General features: G+C 42.9%; 1 protein-coding gene across 10 annotated transcripts in view; it reads left to right on the plus strand.

Annotated features, from left to right (window-relative positions):
- PTPRC (protein tyrosine phosphatase receptor type C) overlaps positions 1-26,151 on the plus strand; it is a 127,531-nt gene that overhangs the window by 82,527 nt on the left and 18,853 nt on the right. For 6 of the 10 annotated variants that reach the window (XM_084851518.1, XM_084851522.1, XM_084851520.1 and 3 more), the window contains 11 exons: positions 1,246-1,398; positions 4,163-4,312; positions 8,600-8,799; positions 14,217-14,277; positions 14,407-14,515; positions 15,318-15,352; positions 21,266-21,375; positions 23,447-23,537; positions 23,674-23,750; positions 23,890-23,926; positions 24,361-24,458. In XM_084851518.1, coding sequence (XP_084707644.1) covers positions 1,246-1,398; positions 4,163-4,312; positions 8,600-8,799; positions 14,217-14,277; positions 14,407-14,515; positions 15,318-15,352; positions 21,266-21,375; positions 23,447-23,537; positions 23,674-23,750; positions 23,890-23,926; positions 24,361-24,458 — 1,121 coding nt within the window. The remainder of the gene's footprint in view (positions 1-1,245; positions 1,399-4,162; positions 4,313-8,599; positions 8,800-14,216; positions 14,278-14,406; positions 14,516-15,317; positions 15,353-21,265; positions 21,376-23,446; positions 23,538-23,673; positions 23,751-23,889; positions 23,927-24,360; positions 24,459-26,151) is intronic. The other 4 variants (XM_084851519.1, XM_084851523.1, XM_084851521.1 and 1 more) reach the window with 1 other exon arrangement.

Below are 26,151 nucleotides of genomic sequence, written 5' to 3' on the forward strand. Positions count from 1 at the left end.
CTGAAGTGGGGTGGGGTGGGGACAGTGTACTCCTGTGGCCCTTGATCATACAGCATTCCTGAGCATGTGGAGAAACCTAGACGAGTACAGCTAGCTCACCCTTCAGACCTTAACTCAATGTGTGAAGGTTGAAGGTGTGACATAAGGAGTAAATAAGGATTTAAAATCTACCTTCGCTATACCACTGGCTACTGAAATAAAGTTTAACCTTTTTATCTGGTTTGCAACCATAATGCTAAGCCATCGTGTGCTTTGTTGAAATCTGGCTTTTTGTTGTCTCTGAACACATCCCCACAAACAAACCATGGTTTGTTAAATAGCTATACATATAACCCTTGGTTTGTTGTTAGTTCATAAAGTCTGGCTTGTTTAAACCATGGCTTGTTGTGACGTCTGAATCTAGAACCCCGGCTTATCCCTGGCTTGTTTGCTCTGCTGTCTCCTTGAAATAGAAGCACCCAACAAGGGCAGCCTGAAAATAAAAAGGCTCTGAAGGCTGGCAAAGGGGTTGGAGAATCACACAAAAAAATAAGAAAAACAATCCATGGTTTGCGCCAGTGGAGGCTGGTGGCTCCGATGTCATGGGGCGGTGAATCTGCTCTGGGGTTCAGTCAGAAGCAGTCATAACTCTAAAGGAGCTATCCAAAGTGCTGAACCCAACCCACAACATAGGTTCAGCACCTTGGATAGCTCCTTTAGAGTTCTGGCTTGTTCTGGCTGAAACCCAGAGCACATTCACTGCCCCACCGACATCGGAGCCACCAGCCTCCACTGGTTTGCTCATCTGCAAGACAATTCATGGCTAAAGCAACAACCCTGTCCTGCTCCTGGCTGGGTCAGACTCTAGCCCCATTCAGTCATTCAAAAAGGGTTTGAAATCAGCACGTGAGGGGAGAGAGCACTCTGGCCCCACCCCTCCCCTTTGTCGTGTTCTTTGCCCTCTACTCACAGAGGGCAACTGGCTGAAGAGAAGAGCCTCCTCAGTGTATCTTTTGAGCTGGCTGTGTCTGAGGATGGGAAATCTTTTTTAGATCTCCCTTGTTTTGGTCTGGTATATCTGAAAGCTGTCTTTTCTGGTCATGTCCAGTGTCCATGGAACGATCTGTTACTGGGTAGTTGCTGTATTTCAAACAAAACAAAACATCGTCGCATTTTTTATTGCTAGCAATTTATTAATTGTTGATTTATCACTATGATAATCAGTGCATTTTAAAAGTGTATTTTCTGCTGATCTTCTATTGCCAGACCCCGGCGAACCTGTAAATGTCACTACGAGCGAAAAACATGCGAGGAGTATATTAATCAACTGGGAGAAGCCACTAAATGAAGTCAATGGCGCTATTGATGGCTACAAGGTCCAAATCTGCAATACAGGTGGTACAAACTGCAAACAAAGTGGTATGTACATTTTACATACATTGCCAGAAGGCATATTCAACACATGTGCATTTTTAAAGAGGATCTTTTTTTTTTCTTTTGAAGTGTCTAGGATGAAATTCAGTCCCAGGGATCATTTTTCTAAGCTTGGCATTAAGCCACCATCTTTCGCCCTTTCTTTTAGCCATGGTGTTGCTTTGAAGAGCTGCCACCAGCAACAGCCCATCTATCGGGGACACTCCTATCCCAAGGGGATAAGAAGCTACAGTGCTTCAAAGCAGTCCCCTAGGAAAGCCACAAAGAAACATCCCTGTTGCTTTACTGGGGGCTGCTTCAATGAGATGCTCAGATTGGGTCAGCAACAAACTGAGCAATTTACTGATCTAGGGGCAAACAACTGAGGTCATTTATAAGGTGAACCAATTGCCCATCTCCACCTATTGAGCTTGGCTCCACATTATCTCAATGTTACCTGAAGGAGTGCCTCTTTCCATATGTTCCTCCATGTGCTTTGCGGTCTTATTCATTGAAGTGCAATAATTGCCCAGGCAATTCCAGTAAGAATAAGAATAAGCAAGTGGTCTGGTTTCAAAGAGGAAACAAATAATTAAAGCCGTCATCAGCAAGGAACAGGAAATGACTGAAGTCTTATGTAGCCATTTGCTTGCAACACCTGAGAGCTAAAACTGGGTAAGGGGCATAGGCATGCGCATAAGCTCTACCCCCATCATCCCCGTGTGCCCAGCTGATAATGCAGGGTGCCTGAGCTTTGTAAGTGCATTCAGCCTAACATGTGTACAACCCTTTTTCAGATCTTCATGCTAATTGAGGTGTGCCTTAGGTGAACACTCATGTGTTCCTCAGACCTGAACTCTTATTAACCTTTTCAACTCTTATTAACGAAGACAGGGGAAGCAGGGCTGTGTGTGGAGGGGAGTGAAGAGAGATTCCTTTAATTGAAAGTAAAACTCTAGAAAATAAATCCAGATGGAGAGGTGAAACGGCACATTTCATCACTGGTAGTGGCAGCAGTTAAGGGGACGGCATTCTGGTACCTCAAACTAGGGATGTACGAAAATCACTTACCTGTTCGTGGATTATGTTTATGGTGGGGGGGAGGCATTCCGTCCCTCCCCCCGGAATTCTGGACGGGGGGGAGGCGCTTCCCCCCGGAATCCTCCGTGGCCGGCTGTGCTCCACGGCAGCTCCGCAGAGCAGCCAGCCAGGCCCAGCCAGGCCAGAGCTGTCCGCAGCCAGATTTCTGGCCGCGGAGGGCTTTGGGGAAAAAACAAACAAACCGCGTACGCAAAGGGCAGCGGCTATGGCTACCGCCATTTGCGTTCCTTATTTTTGACGTCTTAATCTACGTAAATATTTACGTAGACTAAGACGGCGAAAATAAGGGGAACACAAATAGCGTAGTGGACGGCCCAAAACAAGGAACGCAAATGGTGGCGGCCATAGCCGCCGCCATTTGCGTACGCTTTTTTTGTTTTTTTAACCCAGTCGTTTTAGGCTACATAAGTTTTTACATAGCCTAAAACGTCTGGGTAAAAGAAAAGAAAAAAGGCGTATGCAAATGGCGGCGGCCATAGCCGCCACCATTTGCATACGCCTTTTTTTTTTTTTTTACCCAGACATTTTAGGCTACATAAAAACTTACACAGCCTATCACGTCTGTGTAAAAAAAACAAACAAACAAACAAATGGTGGCGGCGGCAGCTGGTTGGAAGACCAGCTGCCGCCGCTGCCGGAGCCACCGCCGCTGCCGGGAAGATCCGCCCCAGGTAAGTCTCATCCCAGGGGGGGTGGCAGGCTGTTCCGCCACAGATTTCGGGGGGCCGGATGCACTGGCATTCGGCCTCGCCGAGATCCGTGGCGGAATTCTCTGCCATCCCGACCTCAAACATACCTCTTCAACTCCTGATTATTGGGAATGATCTAATTCTATCCCTCCAAAGTCCAGCCATAATTCATTCCAGCAATCACCAGCCTAATTGGGCAGAGGCTATTGGTGGCAAGTATGTTTGCATATTATTAGGGGAAATGATGCTTGCACATTATTGGGCATTCAGTAATAATGAATGGGGGTAATTAATTGAAAGGGAAGAATTGATTTGGAGTAGGGAATTAATTTGGAGTAAATTAATTGAAGAGGAATATTTGTCTTTGTGAAATTTAAATTCTAGTAATTATTTCTGAATTTGCAGCTGTACATATTAGCTATGAAAATTGTGTCCTCTTGCATCTTTATTGATAGCGCATATCCCCTTTTTTGGTGGAATGTAATTGGCCGCCCTACTTCTCAGCAAACATACTTTGGATCTTGCCTATGACAGTGCCCACTGTGGGACTGTTATGGGATATAACACTATATTAACTGCTGTGTAGAGCCAGATTTTTAATTATGTTTCAAGCTGTTTGTGGAAGAGCAATGCCTTTGCAGTGTTGAAGTGCCCTAGTGTGGAAAGGATATGTGTCCTCGATTGAAGCCTTTTTGCTTTGACCCATAGAACTCAAGTGGAACTACTGAGAAGTGAACCAGTCCCCATTTGTAGAGTCCCATCACTTCATCTCCCTATCACAACTCTGTTCTGCTTTTTAGTGTGGCGCTCAAATATTGTTCATTAGTTATTTTATTTATTTAACCTATATCCCACTTTCCACTAAAAATAGTGCTCAAGGCGGCTAACAATAATACAATGCAGATGTTACAGAATGTTGATTGTTTTTGCATGTATCAGTGATTTTAACCTAATTCTTTCCATTCCCGCTCTTGTACCAGAAGACGTTTCAGAAAAGACCACTTATCGATGGGAGAATTTAAAGCCTTACACATGGTATGCAATGAGTGTATGGGCATACACAGTGACTGAGACCAATGAAAAACTTGAGTGGGGAAAAAATTACCACACTGATCGCACTGACCCAGGAAGTAAGTCATGTCATTTTAATATTATGCTAGCTTTATAGCTAATAGCTTTCTTCCCTGTTTAAAAACTTGCTACATGCATACATTCTACATGCATTCCACTACTATATGCAATATACGCTGTATACAAGCAATGGCTCCTGGCTTACTTGGGAACCTTCTCTTTGTCGGGCATGCAGGCAAGGGGACAGGTGGCCGTGTGGTGGAGAGCTGTGGCTGTTCACCCTGGTGCTTCAGGGCTTCTGAGGGAGGCCAGCTTGGAGTGGCTACATGGAGCCAATCAGAGTGTGGGCTGGGGCTTTGGGGCAGACCTGAGGGAAAACCTTCTCTAGTCCCCCTCTGAGGTATCAATTTAGGGCCCAAGCTGCAGCTTGGCACTGCTGTCATCGACTTACCCACCCAGTCCGAGACAGATATCCACATCTTGCTATGGACAGAGGCTAGACTCTGGTTGACAGGGCTGAAACGGAATTTTATCTGCATGCACAATTGGGCGAATGGTGCAGGTTATTATTATTATTATTACCATTATTATTATTATTACCATTATTATTATTATTACCAAACAAACAAACAAACAAAAGACTCAACGTTACTCACATTAGAATTAAAACATACAAAAATAACATAAAAATGTAAAACAGCAACAACAATGAATGATCCATTAGAATTATCCATCTTGATGACATCACTGGTAGCAGTGTATGCAGGCAATTTCAGCATAGCTTATCTTCTGTTTTTGAAAGCACTCAGGCCCTCTTTCATATGCACACTCTGCAGCTAAAATCTGTTTCAGCATGGTTTGATCTTACGCATTTGGGACTCAGTGTGAGGTACCAATTCTGTGGGAAAGACTCATGCAATTGGTGCCACTTATGTGGTCATGCTATATACTGTCCACATATGCCCCTGCAAAGTGGGATCTGGACCATGCTGCAGCAATTCCCATCCTGCAAGATATGTATGTGTAAAGGGGCATAAATCTGTGTAAAATGTGTAGGGATGGCGGAGAATTCTGCCACGGCCTCCAATGAGGCCGGATTCTAAGAATCCGGCCCACTGGAGTCTGCAGCGGAATGAAAGGCTCACCTCTGCCACCCGGGGGAATCCACGTGGGCTGGATCCTACCTGCTGCTGGCCATCTGCTGCTGCCCGCTGCCGGCTGTCCTTTCCACTGCTGCCTGTCTTTGGACGCAAATGGTGTCCACTATGCCGGATGCCATTTGTGTCTGAAGACTGGCAGTTCGGCAGTGGATGGACCCGGCCGGCGGCTCCGCAGACTCACCATGGAGTGGAGCCGGCCAGGGAGGATTCTGGGGGGAGGAACAGATTGCCCCCCTCCATGGACCACCCAGCAGAACTGGAGGTGAGTTCTGTACACCCTTAAAAATGTGTGTACGTCTTTGCTAAAGTAGAAACCAGGGATTAAGGATTGTACAGAATAATCTTTTCCAGAAAATAAAATAAAGCTTCTAAGTATTACAGAACCCTCACTTATTTTATTGTAACCTATTTATGAGATGTATTAACTCACTGCCTTTCTACAAAAGAATAGAATTGCCACCAAATTTTTATCTAAAGGAAAATTCTGATGCGTATTTGGAGATTCTTTTCAGGCAAATCATCTGAGAGATTTCAAGGGGAGAACCGAAACTCTTTTTCTCAGGGATTAATGTAAATGCCACTCAGAAACCTTACAAAAAGTATTAACAAAGCTGTGCTTTGCTACAACATGGCTCTCACCAGCACAGCTAGGGCTCGGAGCCCAGAACTGGTAAAGAAACTCTACACACAGTGGGTGATGAGACTTGGGGCTAAAGTCTCTCACATCCCCTCCTGATTTTCCAGGAACTTCAAGTAACACTGAAGGACCCTGCTCCTACATCACCCTGTGTATACACTCAGATGCTTGGCTGCACCTGCTGTCTGAGATGTGGAGGGTGGTGACTGGGGAGGGACTTCCCATCTTTGGAAGGCTCACACCAGGGAGACTCTCCTAATATCTTTTCAGTACTGGGCAAAAGCCTTTTTTTTTTTTTTTAAATCTACCAGGCTTTTTAGTCTTGTTTTTAGCCTTTATCACAGAGGTGCAAAAAGACCCCCCTGCATTTGCTGCCAGGGCAGCACTTCCTAGCTGATCTCCGATCTCTCATCAAGGCTCCCTTATTGACAATCTCTGATGAGAGATTGGAGATAAGCAGCCAGGGCAGGGAGGAGGCTGCAGCCTTCTCCCTTCCCCAGCAACCGCGAAACAGCCCAGATCGCCATTATCCCACTAATGGTTGCAATGCAGCAATGATATGGTCAGGGTAGCTGGGGTGGGAAGAACGCTACATGCTGAAGCAATCCGTATTGGACTTTGTGTGTGTGTCTCCCCACACCCCGCACACTCCAGTATGTGCATGTCTCTCTTCCCCCAGTATCTGTTTCTATGCATATACAAGTGGGCCATAGGCCCCTTGGAAAAACCAACTATTATGCAGGACTGTTGAACCTCTTTCAGCATGAGGGTTGAATTCCATTTCAGAGCAGCTGTTAGGGGCCACATTCCAGTGGCAGTGGTGGTGGGGCGGTGGGGGTGAAGGCAAAGGCAAAAGGGGTGGGGTCAAAAATACCAGCATACTGTGGCTTAAAGCTCTTACTGCCAGCAGCTAAATCTTAGGAGAGGCATTTCAACCTTTTAGAATGGGTGAAAAACTGCACAAAAGCTGGGAGACCATGAAACGATTGGTGGTCAAGGGGGAAAGGGCTGAGCCAGGGGAAAGGGTGTGGTCATCTGGGGAGCATGGCTGGATTGGAACCCCATACCTGAGGCGAGGGATGTATGAATTACTTCCCTGCTGTTCCGAGGGGGGGCTCTGCGGGGGGGTCGAGGCGATCCATCCCTCCCCCTGGAATCCTCACTGGCCGGCTCTGCTCCGCGGTGATTCAGCAGAGCCACCGGCCTGCTCTGAAGCCCCAGCAATACGGCCGCCATTGCCGTATTGCTGGCTGGACTGACGTACTGCAGATGCATTTGCGTCCCTGCTCTTTGACGTGATAGGCTACGTAAATCTTTACGTAGCCTATCGCGCGAAGGAACAGGGACGCAAATACACCATTTGCGTCCCTGTTTTTTCACACAATAGGCTATGTAGAGATTTACGTAAAGATTTACGTAGCCTATCACATCAAAGAGCAGGGACACAAATGGCGTAGCAGATGCCATTTGTGTCCGCAGTCCTTCAGTCCAGCCAGCGATATGGCAATGGCAGCCATATCGCTGGGGCTTCGGAGCTGGCGGCAGGCAGGATCTGGCTGCCGAGGACTTCACGGGGAGGCAGAGTTAAGAGATCCGATACTCCACAGACTTCAGGGGGCTGGATTCAATAGAATCTGGCCTAATTGGGGTCCATGGAGGATTTCTCTGACATCCCTACCTGAGGTTGTGCACCCCTATTTTAATGTGCTATGCTGCTGGGTCTTCTGTTGTTGTTAGTCTTTTGTATTGTATAGCTTCTATTGTTTTACTGAAATTATGTAATCTACCCTGGAAAAAGAGTGAACTGATATAAAGGCAAGATATAGAGACTTAAAACATGTAACTGAGGACAGCTTTAAATGTGAGAGGCCAGTAGGCGAAGTGTCCTCTGGAAAGTCCTCTTCTCTGTCAGCAGGCCCTAGTGGCAGTGCTGCAGCACCACTGGGCAGCTGGCTCTAGCAACCCTTTTAATTTCCCACAATTCCCCAGAGAGAGGCTAAGCTGGTGCATTGTGGGAAATTAATAAGATGACTAGATCCAGCTGCCTGGTGCTGTTTAGAGTGCTTAGCCAGAAAAAAAATTATTAAGGGGTCCCAGGGTAAGCATCAGCAGTGAGCCTGGCCAGAATACTGGGGCCCTGGCTGCTGCCCAAGGATAAGAGGTACTGGCGGCAACCCTGCAAATAAATAAATAATATGCAAGGTGTGACATGAGGAGGCTCAACCACACTGTGAGTTTCACAGGCATCTCTCCACTTCACTGGCTGCCTCATATATGGGGACAATGAAATGATGATATCATTGCTACCGATACAAAACATATGACATTACTAGGGGACAGAAGAGAAAGAGAAGTGGAGCTATTTTTAGCAGTGGCCACATATCTTGCATAATGTTGAGTTTTGGTGAAAACCCTTAGAATCTGTCATTCATATAAGCAGTAGTAGGACGTAATATTTAAAGTAAAATTTGAAATGTTCAGGTTCCAAAGACCTATAATGTGAGCTCTTATTCTTTTATTTTGATATAAACCATTTTAATTTTTAACAGAACCATTACATGTGGGAAACCTCAAAGGACGTTTGTCAGACAAAGCAAACAATGCTGTAAACATTACCTGCAGAGAACCAGATGAAATTAACGGCCCTCAGAAAATCTTTATGTTGGAATGGGACGGTGGCAGTAAGAATGAAAGCACATGTCTCTTTTATGTGACAGACCTTTATCACTTGAAAACATACAATTTTACGGTAATTTGTGTAATTCTAATTTTGACATTGAGATATTTCATATTCTTATTGTTAGCCCCATTGACTTCTTTTTGAAGAAAAAGTGGGATATAAATTCCTTAAATAAATAAAAATAAATAAAATAACTGGCCAAACAAATTGGGGTTAAGCGTTAAAATAGCCCATGGTTAAAACAGAAGATACTTCTCTCTCTGTGTTTTTATAACATAAAAACAGGACTGGCCTGCGAGCTCATATTACGCCAGTACTTTTCCAGCTGCACTGGCTGCCAGTCCATTTCCAGGCCCGATTCAAAGTGCTGGTGTTAACATTCAAAGCCCTTAACGGCTTGGGGCCAGGTTACCTGAAGGATCGCCTCCTCCCATATGTGCCTGCCCAGACCTTAAGATCATCAGCAGCAGCCCTTCTCCGTGAGCCCCTGCCGAAGGAAGTAAGGCGGGTGGCTACTAGGAGGAGGGCTTTTTCTGTTGTGGCACCCCGGCTCTGGAATGAGCTCCCTAGTGAGGTTCGCCTGGCGCCTACATTGTACTCCTTTCGGCGCCAGGTGAAGACCTTTTTATTTTCCCAGGCATTTTAGCTTTCTAAATTTTTATCTTTGCTGTTTTAAATCTGTATTTTAAACTCCTGTACTGCTGCTAGGTTTTATTGTGGTTGTATTGTTATATTGTGGTTTTAATGTTCTATATATTTTAAATTGTTTTATTGTGTGTTGTTTGGTTTTAGTTTTTGTGAACCGCCCAGAGAGCTTCGGCTATTGGGCGGTATAGAAATGAAATAAATAAATAAATAAATAAATAACATCTTTTAAGACTCGTAAATGAATAAGGAGGCAAGCTTTAAGGTTTGATCGGCTTTAAGGTTGAGAAAAGTTTAGTCATATAAACAAGGCTTGTGAAAAGGCCAACATAGTTTGATAAGAATCTTTGTCAGAACTAATGGGATATACTTTGCTTTACAGAAGGAAAAGTTCTCTGAATGAGTAATAGGCTAAGGAGCCCTTAGATCAGGGCTAGGCAACCTGGTGCCCTCCAGATGTTTCAGACTACAACTCCCAGAATCCCAGGCCATTGGCCAAGCTGGCTGGGACTTATGGGAGCTGTAGTCCAAAACACCTGAAGGGCAACTAGTTACTAACCCCTGCCTTCGATAGTAGAATGTAATCATATTTTTCTCCTTGGATTTTTTGTGGCGATTTTTATCTAGAACACTGTTAAAGTCATTGCCATCCACCAGCCCTTTGCTGTACCATTGTCCCCTGCTGGGGTGGGGTGGGGGAAAGAATATCTCTGACCTTTGGGGGAATGGGAGGAAATCCCTGCACTTTCAGGTGAGGGAGGGTTTATTTACTTTTGACAAGGTGGCTGAGGTGCTTGGTTCCCCCCCCCCTTTTCACTTGAAAAAAGCCAGGGTGCTGCTCAGACTCTAGCCGCAGTTCCCTTTAAAAATGTGCCCGGAATTCCCCAGAGAATGAGACTATGTCATCACAGCATCATTCCCTGGGGTATTTAGGAAACATAATAAGAGTGATTCCCAGGTGCATTTTTAGGGAACTCCAGTTGGCCCACAGTTCCCTGAAATGGCACCTTAGGGTTTTTGCTAGAGCATTTTTTACTTTAAAAAGTAAAAAAACCCACCCCAGATCCTAAGAAACTTTATCAAAGGTGCTGCCCCGCCCGCAACCAACAGTCAGGTATTTCCCCCCACAAAGGGTTTTACAATCTTCAGGGAGGGTTTTTGCCTTCCTGAGCCCCAAATGTACTGAAGAACACTGGGCTGAATTCTTTGGCTAAGCCCTAGTCTTTATGAGACAAATCAACAGAATGTACCGGAACCTGCCTCTGCATGAAGATCTCCCTTGCTGGATTAACATGCACAAACTTAACACAGGTGCATTTAGGATGCCCCATTCCATTTGTGATGGAAATGCTTCTGCTGAAGTCAGTGGCATAGCCTGTTTGCCCAGAGATGCTCTTCATATGTATTGGAATGCTCATGGGCCTTTGTTTTGGAACCACTAGGTTCCTGAGTCTGGCCCTAGTGATGCAAGAGTACTGGTTCTTTGGAGACACTGCTCAAAGACTGTTGGGCTCTATTTCTTTGTTCCCTGTATTTTAATTTGCTCCAGTGAGTGTATGGAGAGAGGCCATTAAGCTAGAGCTACACTCAAGAAATAAAATTAGTTCAATATTTATTGAAATAATAGTCCAAATGGTGAAAACTCAGAGATATTAATTTAAATGGTGAATATGTAGTATAAATTAAACAAAATATTGCATAAGAATGAATAAAATAAAATATTAATGTATTAGGCAAAGAAAAAATACAAGGCACCATAATGTGAATGCAAAATATCAAGTGGAATCTAAAAGAGCAATGGAGTCCCCTAATAATCCCTCCAGCACAACTAAATTAAAGGCAGGAGCAGTGAAGCTATATTAAAAGAATGTAAAAGGTTAGATGAAATATGCTAAGATAACATGTAGAAAATTATTGAGGTGTCAGTAAAGTAACTGTGTCTTATAAAAATTATTAACTATTAGAACGTGAAGTTAAACTTATCTATTATTCCCCTGGTATATACTTAGCGGTTTGGGGCACATAAATGAAACATTCAAAAGTATTAATAATCTGGTTAATAAGAATCACATGTACAGGAGCAAGAGAATCCATAAAAAAAATAAAGTTTCTTATGGCACCTTAAAGACTAAGAGCTTTTGTACATGAGGCTGTTAACCGGCTCTTAATCCTCTGTATCTACTTTTGGTTTTGTGACAGAATTGAGATTCAAGCACTACATGAGGAGCATTTCCTTTCCTGCTTCTCTGCTACATAAACGCTAGGTGGCGCTGTGGTATAGCAGAATAGCATGACTACACAAGAGGAAATCACACTTTCTTTCACTTTCACAATTAAATGCTGCATTTTCCCTGGTCTAAAAAAAAAAACTTGCCCAAAGTGCTGGTTAGACGCAGAAATGAAACTGGAGAGTCACAACATCGTTTAAAGAACCCATAAATGACCGTGAGTAGGGAATGATGAGCGCACAATAAATGCCTCATGTAGAAAAGCCCTAACAAATTTGTTCTGGCATAAGTTTTCATGGACACTGTCCACTTCATCAGGTACATCTGATGGTGTGCACTGTGACCACAAAAGCTTATGCCTGAATAAATTCATTTTAAAGTGTCATAAGTTTCCTTGTTGTTTTTACTGTACCAGACTAACATGGCTACATCTCTGGAAATGCATAAAAATAATGTGGACCATTGACAAAATAACCCATCCAGGAATTGGTTTAAAATAACGCAGCTCCCACATTTTTTCCAGCTGGTCATTCTTCTGCTCTAGATGTTACTTTCAGTAACTCTCTAGATACTCTCAGGTCAACCCTAAGTTCACTCAGAAGTCTGCATGTGCAGGAGGCAATCTGAACATTCTTAAAATAGAATTGCACTTGTATATCTACCAGACTTGATGTGTAGAAGTTCCTGTGCTTTCCCCTTACTGTTCCTATTGGGAATTTCTGTTCTAATTAGAAACTGATTCTATCTCGATTATTTACTGAACCAAAAAACCTTGGTAACTTCTTTGTTCTTCCCCTTGAACTGCAGCCTATCCTCCAGATGTCCTTATTAGAAACCAATAGTCTTATTTATTTATTTATTTATTTATTTATTACAATTATATCCTGCCTTCTATCCTCTTGCAAGGAACCCAAGGTGGCTTACATTATCCTCCTCCTTTCCATTTTATCCTCACAACAACCCTGTGAGGTAGGTTGGGCTGAGAGTCTGTGACTGGCCCAAGGTCACCTCGTGAGCTTCCATGGCTGAATGGGGACTAGAACCTGGATCTCCTGGCTCCCAGTCCGACACTCTCACCACTACACCACACTGGCTGTCTGCCCCCAACATTTCTCCCCAGGACCAAGTGAAGAAGCAGACTTATCACTCTTCCTTATTACTCTTATTCACTCATATTGAAACAGGGAACATGAGAAGCCTTAATCTTTTGTCACTGAGATTGAAATAAAGTAAAAAAACAAAACAAATCCAGACTCTTTAGCAGGGATTGAAGCGCTCTGCAGGCACCATTGAAGATATCTGTGGGTGCTGTGTTGGGGTCTCCCTGCGCTACTGTAACAGTGTATTAATGAAACGAAGGACAGGACCAATGCTGGTCCACTGGAATTCAAAAACAGAAGAATGTAAAGCAAGCATCTTCATCAAAACATTAGGTTTTTGGCCAGGCTCTGAGAAAGCGAAAACCCTATAAAAGAATGAGGCCATAAAAGCAGAAGGAAAAACCTGTCCTTGCTATGAAAACCAAGAAGCAAAATAATATTGAGAATCATTGTCTCAATATTAAATAAATTAAATTATTTTAATTTATTTATAACATAGGAAAATAAATACTAACTTTCAAAAGTTTATAAGTAAGAGATATTTTAAAATCAAATCACCCTTCTGTTCCTCCCCAAGGAAACCCTTCTGTGGTAGAGTTTTAAAATTCAGCCTAGTTGTGTATGAGGACAACCAGCAACCCCCACCCCAAACAACAGGCCAACAATCGTTTTCTTTTTCTCAGTAGAGAGAAAAAGGAAGATGCAAGGTTAAAATGTATGTTTAACCTAAAGCATTTTAAGAGCTTGTCTTGACTCTGCTCTGCTTGCTGCTTTGCTAAGCATCACCCTAATTAGTTTTGTATAAGCATCATCCTCACGAGTTCTGCATGAGCTTATGTACTGTGTGCACATATGGGTGACACATCCTCTCTGTGTCACCTGAGGCAGCCCTTGGGCCCCCAAAGGTTGTGCTATGTTGCATTGTTCATACTTACATGTTTTATGGCACTCAGTCCCTTGCCATGATGTTTCCTGCATACCATCCTCAAAGATGCATTGTCAGCTTTTTTTCAGCCTCTCCTTGGTTCCAGCAAAACAGAGGAAAACCACTATGTCATTTGTGAGTCCATGTTTTAGCTCACAGGAGTTCCATGTTTTGTGGGCGTGCTCCTCATTCACAGCATGCTAGAGCCCAGAAAATGGTTCAAAAGTAGAACCTGTAAAAGTTCCATCTTACGCACCACCTGAATGTCCATCTTCTCAGATCTCCAGCCTTGTTTCACCATACATGCCATTTCAAGAGATAACCAAAGAATAATCAGAAGATTGCAAATCCTTACTAATCTTTTTTCAAAACAATTTCCATGATTCCCTTGAGTAGCTCTTTTTAATGTCTCCTCTTACTGCAACTTTCATAAAATAGGGAATTGACTTCAAGACCTCATAATAAAATGTACGTCTTTGGGTTTGATGGAATATACATTTTGAAAGGTTATAAAATGGGTTGTCTTTGGTGATGCACTTGTTTTGACTTGAGTAAGAAAAAACCTTACATTTTCTGTTTCTCTATTAGGTTAGGGTTTTCAATGGAATTTTTTGTTCAGACATAGCATGGACATCAGTGGACACCGCATGTAAGTTCAAGTTTAAATCATTCCTTTTAATTTCCTAATTAGTTTAATTTACCTGTTAAGACACAAGGTAGTAAAATAATTCTGATACTTCCTAAAAACTTTCCAACACTACTATCTCTCTTTTTACAGATAATTCTAAAGCCCTGATTGGATTTTTGGCTTTCCTCATTATTGTGACATCTTTGGCTTTACTCATTGTTCTGTATAAAATCTATACCCTCAACAGAGATAAATCAAGGTGAAATTATGTCTTTTCCCTTCCCTAGTATGCACGATAAGATAAGAAGGCTGCAACGTTTTCATTCAGATGCAGGCTGAGGTGTGAGTCATTTGAAACCACATGTGATGAGATGCTGTGGGACTTCTTTTCCTGTGGCGCTGTCCCCACATCGTTCCAGCAACATCTAGATGGGGAACTGTAGGGGAAGGAAGAATGGCATGGTTCAGCACTACCTACCATGGGAGCTGGGTGATGTTGACATGAGAAAGAGCTACATTGTTCTGTCCACCACCTCTCTCATTTCTGTCACTGGAATCACCTAGGAACAAAGTGCAGAAAAGCAACCAGCCAGGAGTCTAGGATTTCACAAGTGGGACTTGCAGCAAAATGTTGAAGCATGTCTTCCTTCAAGATACTCTATTTCATATCCCCACCACTGTTTTCCACTTTTCTACATCCACAGAACCTTAGCATTCTGTGGCCCTTGAGCATGCTCAGCCCTCATTGGATTGTTTGTTTGTTTGCCGTGTGTGCGTGTGTGTGTGTGTGTGTGTGTGTGTGTGTGCCCCTTAGGGTTTTTTCCTAAATATTTGTTTTTCTGTTTCTGCCAACTTCGGGGCTCCCCAGAGCATGCTCATACTTGCCTTGTGTTTCTCAATAGCTCCTTTTTTGTCTCCAGCGCTGCCATAACTCAGCACCTAAGTCCCCTGTTAGTATATATCATCTCAGACACAACTGCACTAACCTAAAATTTGGTTGCAGAAGGCTTTGATGACGCAGAATGTTGTTTAGCATTCATAACTGTTTATGCTTCTTACAGAAATGCAGATGAAGCTGTGATGCTTGTTCCCAGAGGTAAATATTATCTTGCCGTCCTTTTGGCAAGTGCAGCCATCAAGGGGATGATTTTGTCCAGCTTACTGTAAAGCTGATGCAGTGATACTGAGCATTGAACCAGACATTTTGGAATTGTAGGGTAGAAACTTTCCATAGAGACCCATATAGGTAGGGGTGTACGAAACCCCACTTACCTGGCTCCGCTGGGGTCTGCAGGTGGGGGGAGGCGATCCATTCCTCCCCCTGGAATCCTCGATGGGGGGGGAGGTGATCCATTCTCCCCCCCCGGAATCCTCCCTGGCCGGCTCTGCTCCGCGACCAGTCCATGGAGCCGCCGGCCGGGCCAACCCGCAGCAGGGCCTCCACCTGCTGCCGGGCTGCTGCAGACGCAAATGCTGTCCTGCGTAGGGGACACCATTTGCGTCCCTACGCTAGCCCGTGATAGGCTACGTAAATATTTACGTAGTCTATCACAGCTAAAGAGGGAACGCAAATGGCGTAGAGGACACCATTTGCGTCCCTGCTTTAGCCGTGATAGGCTACGTAAATAAATATGTAGCCTATCACAGGCTAGTGTAGGGATGCAAATGGTGGCCGCTACGATGGCCGCCATTTGTGGCTGCAGCAGCCTGGCAGTGGCCGGAGCTGCCGCCACCACTGCTTCATTTGCCACTGGAGCCGCCGCCAGAGCCACTACTGCTGCCGCATCCGCCACCAGGTGGGTCCATCCTAGGGGGATTCCGCGGGGTGGTGGTGGGGGGAGGGAGGTCGTTCCTCCACAGACTCTGGGGGGCTGGACTCTAAAGAATCCGGCCTCACTGGAGTCCATGGCGGAATTCTCCGCAATCCCTACATATAGGTATTACAATGCCAGGACCTGATGAGCTGTCCAGGACTACCTCTGGACTTCTGAGTAGCTAATACCACAATTGCCCCTATAATCTTCCTTTGCCATTGTGAATATAAGGCCAGGTTATGCAACATGTGGCCATCAAGATGTTTTGGTCTAGAATTTCCATCATCCCTCACCATTGGCTTTGCTGGCTAAGCCTGATACTTCTTGCAGGACAAAATGTCTGGAGCTTGCCCAGCCCTGGTATAAGGGCTAAATTGGATGCAATTAACATGCACATTTTTGCAATATAAATAGCAGTGTGAAATTGCACAACCAGGACCACAGTTTCCCGATGATCCCAATGCTGCTCTCTCCCTTGCATGGCTGCTGTTTATATTACAAGAATCTTGTACATTAATTAGCATTCATGCACAGGAGCATAGGAAGCTTTCTTATACTGAGTCAAAGCAATATTGTCTGCACTGACTGACGGCAGCTTAGAGATGGGTACAGTGGCAGCTGGTGACTCCAGTTCCGGAGGAGTGGTAATTCCATTCAGAGTTTTAGTTACCACCAGCCAAAGCTCTAAAGGTGCTATCTAAGGTGCTGAACCCAGTCTGAGGATAAGGTTCAGCACCTTGGATAGCACTGTTAGAGTTTTGGCCGGTGGTAACTAAAATCCAGAATGGAACCACTGCCCCTCTGGAACTGGAGTCAGCCACCACCACTGGATGGGCGGACGAGCAATTTTCGAGCTCGTCAAGATCCTCTGGACATCAGCTCACTGTGTGTCTCTCCTCAGTTTGCACTCGCATGTGCGATGGCTGTTTACTTTGCACAAACAGGAAACTTTCCTGTCTGCCATTTGCATCCCTGCTTTAGCCGTGATAGGCTACGTAAATATTTACGTAGCCTATCATGGGCTACCGTAGGGATGCAAATGGCGTCCCCTACGCAGGATGCCATTTGCGTCCGCACCAGCCCAGCAGTGGCTGGAGGCCCTGCTGCGGATGGGCCCGGCCAGCGGCTCTGCGGCATGGCCGTGGAGAGGAGCCAGCCAGGCAGGATTCCAGGGTGGAGGACCGGATTGCCTCCCCCTCGTTGAGGATTCCGGGGGGAGGAACAGATTGCCTCCCCCCCCCCAGCGGATGCCTTGACCGGAACCAGGTAAGGGATTTGTACATCCCCACCTGCATCCCTACAGCAGCTTTCCAGGGCTTCATACAGGAGTCTTTCACGGCCCCACCTGAAGATGCCAGGGATTGCACCTAGGATCTTTTGCGCAGAAAGCATGGGCTCTACCAATGAACTACAGCTTTTCCCCAAATTAATGTCACAGCTAGTTTGGTCAGAAGAAGCTCCCTTGTCCTTCAACTTTTCCTTATCTTTTCATCCTTCATCTTGCCCATATGCACCCATGGCCAGATGCTTCTATATACCTGCTCATGTGTTTTGGACCCTGAGAAGCTAACTGCATCCAGTGGGTACACAATGCATGTGCTAGAATAGGGTATGAGGGAGAGAATACAGGCAGGAAGGGGGTGCATTAGCTGTTTCTCCTGCCTGCCATGTTTTTTACTCACAACCCCGTTCCTCCAAGTTGCTTTTAAGCCATCCAGGTTTAGTTCTGCTCTCAGAACCCCACTGGGAGGAGAGTGGCTGCAAGGCAGGGGTTGTGAGTGAAAAACAGCAGGCAGGGGAAGAATTAAGCACCCTCCTTCCTGGAGGTTTTCTACTTTAGATCAGCATCGCACCCTTTATACAAATTTAGTGGTGACCCATGTTCTAACACACAGGACAGGTTTACTGCCACCATTTGTAGTTAGTTCTGTGCCAGTCCTTATTTCAGCTGCACTGCTACCCGACCACTTCTCCAGACATCATAGACCACAGCTTGGTTCTAGTCCCCAAGGGCTGCTCAGCCTTTCTAGTGAAGAGCTGTAGCTGCAAATGCTGGAATCTTCTTGACTCTGACATTTAGGTCATCCTGACTATGCCTTGCCCTTGCGTGTCTGATTAGGAGTCACTGAGCATGCCTGGTGCACTTTTATTGGGGGCTTGATCTCCCCACCAAACACTGCCCCCAGCCTGACACACAGCCGTGATAGCCTTCACCTCTCACACCATGGATGACATTGAGCTTTTTGAGTAAACAGCATATAATTTAATAATTTAAATCAGCCTTCCCCAACACAATGACTTCCAGATGTTTTGGATTACAACTCTCAGCATTCCTGACCATTGGTCATGAAGGGGCTGATGGGAGTTGAAATCTAAAACATCTGGAGGGCACCAGGTTGGGGAAGACTGATTTAAATCATAGTGCTGTCACATACGCCAAGTGTATGGCAATATGTATTTATTATCCGGCCTTATTGCACATAGTCTCAAATATGTATTTATTATCCGGCCTTATTGCACATAGTCTCTAGTGGAAAATACCATGTGAGGTGTTCACTTGATAAAGATAGTCATGGCCCTTAAAGAAATCATTCCAATTTACTAATTCCAACAAGTAGTCAAGCAGGATAAAGATCCAGATGTGGGCATCCACAACACTTCTTTTTTTAATTTTAACTGTTCTTTATTTCATTTCCATTACCATACATGTACTTTATCTATCTGTACAACTTTGTTCAACAAATGCATAATAAATTATACAACAATTTACAAGTTATCCATGCTATTAATAATAATAAGATGTACATATTTTATTCTTAAGGACAAATATATAACCTAAACCAAACATTCACTGCAATTTTTTTATGTTTGAAAACATGCATTACAATTTGACAAATTATAATAAGAACATACCTTCTTATTTGTTATTTTAATCATGAATAGTACCTTCCTGTGTTCTATGACAACCATAGTTTTGTAGTAAGAGGGAACACTCCATCATTTCTCTGCCTTTGTATAAACAATAAAACTATACCATTCTTCCGTAAAACTGTCCTTCTTTCTTTGTCCTTTTGCTAATTTAATATTATTTGTCAATTTTTCTAATAACGCAATCTGCCATACTCTATTGCACCATTCTTTAAGTGAGATTTCTTTTAGATATTTCCATTTGCTGACTATCAAACAATCTAGCTGCAGTTGTTAGAAATCTTATAAGTTTTTTATGTAATACATTCTCATTATTACCTTGAAATATTCCCAGTAATGCTCATTCTGTTTTTTATATATATATACTTTGTTCTGCTATTTTACCAATTTCTAAAAAAACAAAGTTTCATATTTTCTTCAGCATCCACAACACTTCTAACATCTTAGGTGTTGAGCACTCAGAGATTGGTCTGAAGGCAAATTATATAGTTCAACTGTGGAAGTAAGAAGGTCTGGCCCTGAGCTGTGCCTGGGTGGAAAAACAAGTGGGGAGTCCTGCTTTGAGCTCCTTTAGGATGAGTGGAGTAGAAATGTAATAAACTAATATCCTAATAAGTGGCAATTACTCTGTTCAGGGAGAATCCTAGGTTTCCTTGGAAACTTTCCAGAAGTTCCTCAATGAGAACATTATTCATGGTGAACAAGCTTTCCTGAAAGCCTCCTGCAATGTGAGATTACAGGAGTGTGTTGGGTAGCCCCCAGCTTGTACTCTCAGTTCTCACAGGACAGTATACTATACATGCTAGAATAGGCCCCAGAGGCTTGGGCAGTGACTATATGCACCTGGAACATGTCCCCAGAATATTCTACAAGTAGGGATGTATGAGAAATTCACTTCTGTTTGTTTTGATCAGGATCAACTCAGTTTGCACCTTCCGGACCAATCATGCACCCAGATGCAATCTGTGGTCGAAGTCCATACATTTCTGAGCTTGCAGTGTGATTTGTGCACCAAATCACACCGCAATGTGTTTGACAGCATGTGTTTGTCAGCATGCATACATTTGAAAAACCTGCACTTTTGAAAAACCTGCACTTTTGAAAAATGTGCACAAATACGCTTTAATCTGTGGAAGAAGAATGCATACATTTCAAAGATACAGATAACTGATGTGTACATTTGGAAAAATATGCATGAAAATATGCACGGATTTTCATGTGAAAAGTAAAAACAAAGCTCACAATATGATGCAACTCCAGTCAGAAAGAGGTTTGAGATGGAATCTGGAGAACTCGAATTTTGATGATTTGCACATCCATATTTACAATGTACAGGGTTTGTGTTGCTCTCTCACTGATGCACAGGACTTATTCCATAGACAAATTCATGTTGAAAGGGTTTCCAGAAGGGAACCTGGGAAACCACTAGGGATGTGAGAACACATCCCAGTTCGGGTTCTCCAGGTGCCCCTGAGCTTTCCCCCTGCTCGCTGGCCCTCCAGGCTGCATTCGAGTGCCCCCTCTGTGCTTGATGAGCAGCCTGCAACTTACCCGGGCCTGTTTGTCTCTGTGCCAATCGCCATGTTTTTTTTTTTAAAAGGTGATCGGCAGCACTTGCCCATAGAGTTATACGCAAAATAGCTCTGTCAACTAGAGTCTATGGGTGATTCACAGCGCTTTTTGACTATAAGTATGTGGGCACATAGACTTAAATGCAAAAAGTGTTGTGAATCACCCATAGACTGTAGTTGACAGAGCTATTTTGTGTATAACTCTATGGGCAAGTGCTGCCGATCGCCATTTTTTTAAAAACATGGCAATCAGCACAGAGACGAACAGGCCTCAACGAGCATGGAGGGGGCGCTCAACTGCAGCCCAGAGAGCCAGCGAGCAGGGGGGAGCTTGGCAGGCACAGCTTGGTGGGTGCGTGTTCCAGCAGTCTGTCAAATTTGCGGACCAAAACGGGCTCCCGTGACATCCCTAGAAACCACTGCTACAGATTGTAACTGCATGTATGACGTTGATTTTAGGAGCTCTTTTGTTTGTTCATTGTGGGTTCATCACAAAGGATTAAAGGTGCATGCTTGAAGAGAATGTATCACATCATTCGACTGAATTGTTTGGTGGTGGTTTGCCAAAGCTCATCTCATTGTGTTCAAGCACTAAACTTACTGCAGACTTATTATATAACTATGTATTATGTACTTAAGCATGTATTTAAATGTGTATTACATTGACATTTTACATATTCCCTTCTTGTTTTAAAGATGATGAAAGGCAGCTGAGGAGTATAGAACCAATTCCTGCAGACTTGTTGTGGGAAACATATAAAAGAAAGATAGCTGACGAAGGAAGACTTTTCCTGGATGAGTTTCAGGTTGGTGCCCTATTTTTTTTTTTTTTAAAGAGGCAACTGCATGTCAGAAATATGAATACTGATGGCTGGTTTTCCTTTTGGGTGTGGAGGAGGAAGCTCCCAGCACAGCCCTGTGAGGGCTCAAGTTTCATGGAATTGGGGGTGGGGGTGGGGGGAGAGATTCCAGGCAAAAAGCCCAAGTATCTGATCCAGAAGGGAAAGAGTTTCATTAGGAGAGTGATATTCTCGGTTGACTGGAAGATATAAAACATTTGCTAAATGTAGGGAAATTTTAAGATGCTCTGTTCTAAAGGATTCTATACTTGTGCTTTATTGGTACATAGAAAAAAGATCACCCATTGAGTCCTCACAGGGATTTTCTTCTTAGCCTTTTGCTAGTTGCAAAGATTGCCTGGCATGTACATGGAGGCAGTGAGGAAGGCCTGAGAGGTGATAATGATGATAATATCTGAATTAACATGTCAGTTGAAAGAGGTCAAAGATCCATTCAGACAAGAATCATTCCAGGGAAGAAAAGAAAAGTGCCCCTAAACAACGAATTGGATCAGACTTAGTTATGCTTAGAGTAGATACACTGAAATTAATAGGGCTACTTTGTACTGGCTAAAGTCCCTTTAAGAACATAAGAACAGCCATGATGGATCAAACCAAATGCCTATCTAGTCCAGCATTCTGTTCACACCGTGGCCAACCAGATGCCTATGGAAAGCCCACAAGTAGGACATGAGTGCACCAGCAGCCCCCCGCTTGTGTTCCCCAGCAACTGGTATATACACAGGCATACTGCCTATGAAACTGGAGGTAGTATGTAGCTGTCATGTATATAGTAGCCATTGACAGCCTTATCCTCCATGAATTGTCTAATCTCTTTTTAAAGCCACCCACATTTTGATTTCAATGGGTCTACTTTAAGCATGACTAAGTCTGGTTCCAACTTAATGTCAGAGTATATTGCCCTTTATTTATATGGATGGTCATTCTTCCATATGGCTTTCCATATTTGCTTCTAAGATATTAATAGTTCGGTTATTGATTTGGATCTGCTTCAATTATTATATGATTTGTTCTGTAACTTTGCACCTGGTCCCATCCCTTAATATCTTTTTGTCAGTAACTCTGCAGTTAGTTATAAGCTTTGTTATTATTGTACTTTTGGTAGCGTTCCCAACAAGAAAAAATTAAAACAATACATAACGGATAGCCCTCACACAAAAAGCCCTTTTCAGAAGTTCATTTCTGTCATGCAGTTAGAACTGTGTGATGGAGATGGTCATTGTAGCTCTGTCCCCCTTCATTTCTCTCCATGAGTTGGAGGATGATTGTACAGTGGGGAGCCTGTTCGACCTTTGTAGGCTCCCTGTGTGATTAGAAACAGCCACCCTTTAACTTGTGGAGGGCGACAAAGGGGCAGAGCTAGTGTTCTTGTCCCTACTTTCCCACCTTGCATGGGGGATTTAGAATGCCTGACTTTAGAATTCCCTTCTTAATAATTTCTGCTGTATATTAGAAACTTGGGGGCTATATTATCCTTGCCACCATGTATCTCTCCTTCCTGTGTTGTCTCCCCTGTGTTGAATTATGTTTTAACTCTTTTAATCTGCTGTTTTATTATTTTACTGTGTTGTTCACTGCTCTGAAATCTTCTGATGTGGAGCGGTATATAAATATTGTAAATAAATAACTTAAAAAATTATAGACTGTAAGCCTCCTGAGGCAGGGACCTGTACTTTGTAGTGCCATGCATGCAGATGAAACCATCTCAGCAGTAGATTCTGGGCCTTAAATATGATCACTGTTCATAATTATTCCTGTGGAACTTACAGCCCAATTCTGTGCATGCCTATTTAGAAGTAAGTGTCACTGAATGCTTTGGGACTTACCGTGAAGTAAGTCTGAATAGGTTTGTGGCCTTCAATGTAAAAATCCGGATTCAGGATGGCAGTTGAAATTACTATTATGCAAATTAATAATAATTAATAATAATTAAAGAGCTCAATATCTCATAAACTTCTATCTATAATTATAATTTTTACACAATACTTTTTGCTCAGGCAGATGTTGTCTTTTGCAGAGCATTCCCAGAGTTTTCAGCAAATTCACTATAAAAGATGCACGCAAATCTTACAACCAGAACAAAAACCGTTATGTTGATATCCTCCCATGTAAGTACATGTTGTGAACTGAGTATTTCATGTTGATCCTTAATCCCCGCCTCCTCCCTGATATTATATTGAACAAAAGATTCAGATGCAATATTCTTTGTCTTGAAATTCTGTTTCTAACACTCTGTATGAAAAGATGACTACAATCGTGTGGAGCTTTCTGCAGTACCCGGTGACCCAGGATCCGACTACATCAATGCAAGCCATATTGATGTGAGTGACTTTTGTCAACAACGTTCCTAATGCAAAAATGAAAACATTGTTCATAATCCTGTAATTCTTATGGATATGCAAATATTGGTATTCCTGAGCATTTAATTGTGGGATAATATTATGTAACTTTCTATCATAGGGTTTCAAAGAACCAAGAAAATACATTGCTGCCCAAGGTTTGTATTACCCCTTCCCCTTCTTTGTTTCATTTTGTTTCTTTTTGTTTCTACCTTCAATCTTATAGGAAAGTAAAATAAATATATTTGTCTGCACCTTGTATGATTTTGACTGCATGGGGAAACAGATTAATGATAATATCAAACTGGTAGAATAACAGAGATGCACTTGGCAATACATTCCTTATGTACAACAGCAAGAACACAAGATTACATCTTCTTCTCCTTGTTTATTTTTACTATATTAAACAATAAGGGCCTGATCTAACCAAAAATAAGCACTTTTAAGTGCTGTGGGGAAAGCTAAGCATGTGCTTAACTATCTTTACTATTGAAATTGATGGCCATTAAAAGCGCTTATCTTTGGATGGCCCATGTCCATTCGAATCATCACATTGAAATGTTTCAAGTGATTAAATTAATCTTTCTGCTAGGTCCCAAGGATGAGACAACTGATGATTTCTGGAGAATGATCTGGGAGCAAAAGGCAACAATTGTTGTCATGGTGACTCGCTGTGAGGAAGGAAACAGGGTGAGGGAAACATACATACTACATTGTTGTGACTAACTATTCATACATTTACTTATGGGAAACCTCTTTGTCATGAAGTACTTGAGGTGAGGTATGAAGGCCTTGGCAGTATGTCTTTTAAACCAGTTATTAACTGTTGCTGCTGCTAGATTTACCAGCCAACCCAAATTCTTCTGGGGAGTCATGTATTTTGCCACTGCCATCTGGAAGGAGGAAAAACCTGTTGCTTTGTCAGTGATATTCATTGAATTGTTTTTGTGCCACCTCTAATGTATGCATGCTTATAACTCTTCCAGTTGGTCTTGACCAGACTTTAACGAGAAGCATGCATGTGCTAGAGATGGGTGGGGTGAGAAATTTGCTCTATCAAGGCTTTTTTCCCTGGATTCACCTGATCCACACTTCCCGAACAAACATGGAACTGGACACAATTTTCAGTTGGAAGTCCATACATTTCCAGGCTTGCAGTGTGTTCTATGGGAGAGAAAATGTTTTCGACAACATGCACACATTTGAAAAATGCACAAAACACCATACACCTTTGTAAAATGTGCACAGACATACTTTTGTCAATGGGGACATGCATACCAAAATGGGTACCTTTGATAAATGTGAAAAAAGAATTAGTGCATTTGAAAAATGTGCACAAAAATATATATATATTTCTGTGTGGGGGAAAAACCAAGACCCTCGATGAGATAAGATGTGCAGATTTGCCCATCCCTAGGTTACACTGGTTGCTGGATGATGTTCAGCAAGGGTAAGTCTGTTGCCCCCATGTGCTGCTTGTGGCCCTCCCAGGAACATCTGGTTAGCCACTATGGGAGAAGGATGCTGGGCAAGATGGATCTTGAGTCTCATCCAGCAGGCTCTCCTTATGTTCTTGTTAAAATCATTCCCTCCTAGTCAGGGAATGAGAAAGGCAGTCTAAGCGAAGAAACAGGTCCACTGTAGTCTCAGATTTCGGGAACTAATGGATGCAATAGGTTTAGTGAGCTAAAACAAACTTCTTCTGAAATATTTTATTATGACTACTACTATTATTATTAATTATTATTATTATTAATAATTGTCATTATTATTGCCTTGGGGCATATGACCTGTTTGGGGATGGGTTTCTTGTTTAGTTTATTAGTTTTGTCTTTTTAGTCTTTAGTTGATTAGTTTAGTCTTGATGATGATGATGATTTGACCTGTTCAGGGGTGGGTTTGGGGTCTTGTTTAGTTTTTGCTTATGCTACTCATAAAGTGCCATGTGTTGATGGTATTATATAAATAAAGCAACAACAACAACAACAACTTTATTTATATAACACCATCAACACATAGCACTTTAGGAAGAAGAATAAGCAAAAACTAAAGACGAACAGAGTGGGAAACAGTATTAGGCAGATGACTGAGACACAGGAATAGACATGGCTGTATCCTGCAAATCTCTTAAATGAAACAAGCATGATATGTGTGTGTGTATGTGTGTGCATGTCTGTGTGTGCATGGTGTGCATGTGCATCTTTAATCACCCTATAACAAATTGTTCTCAGGGTGACATGCACAATAAAAACAGCTCTGTCCTGTTCTATTGAACAAACATTATTTCATTTTGAAATTTGTACCCAACTATTTAATTTTTTTTAAAACTGTAATTGAATTTTTGTGAACCACCCAGAGAACTTTGGTTATTTGGCTGACCCAG

This window comes from Heloderma suspectum, chromosome 4 (genome assembly GCF_057233095.1).
Source record: "Heloderma suspectum isolate Gila_16-S chromosome 4, 16-S_ref, whole genome shotgun sequence".
Classification (NCBI taxonomy): Eukaryota; Metazoa; Chordata; class Lepidosauria; order Squamata; family Helodermatidae; genus Heloderma; species Heloderma suspectum.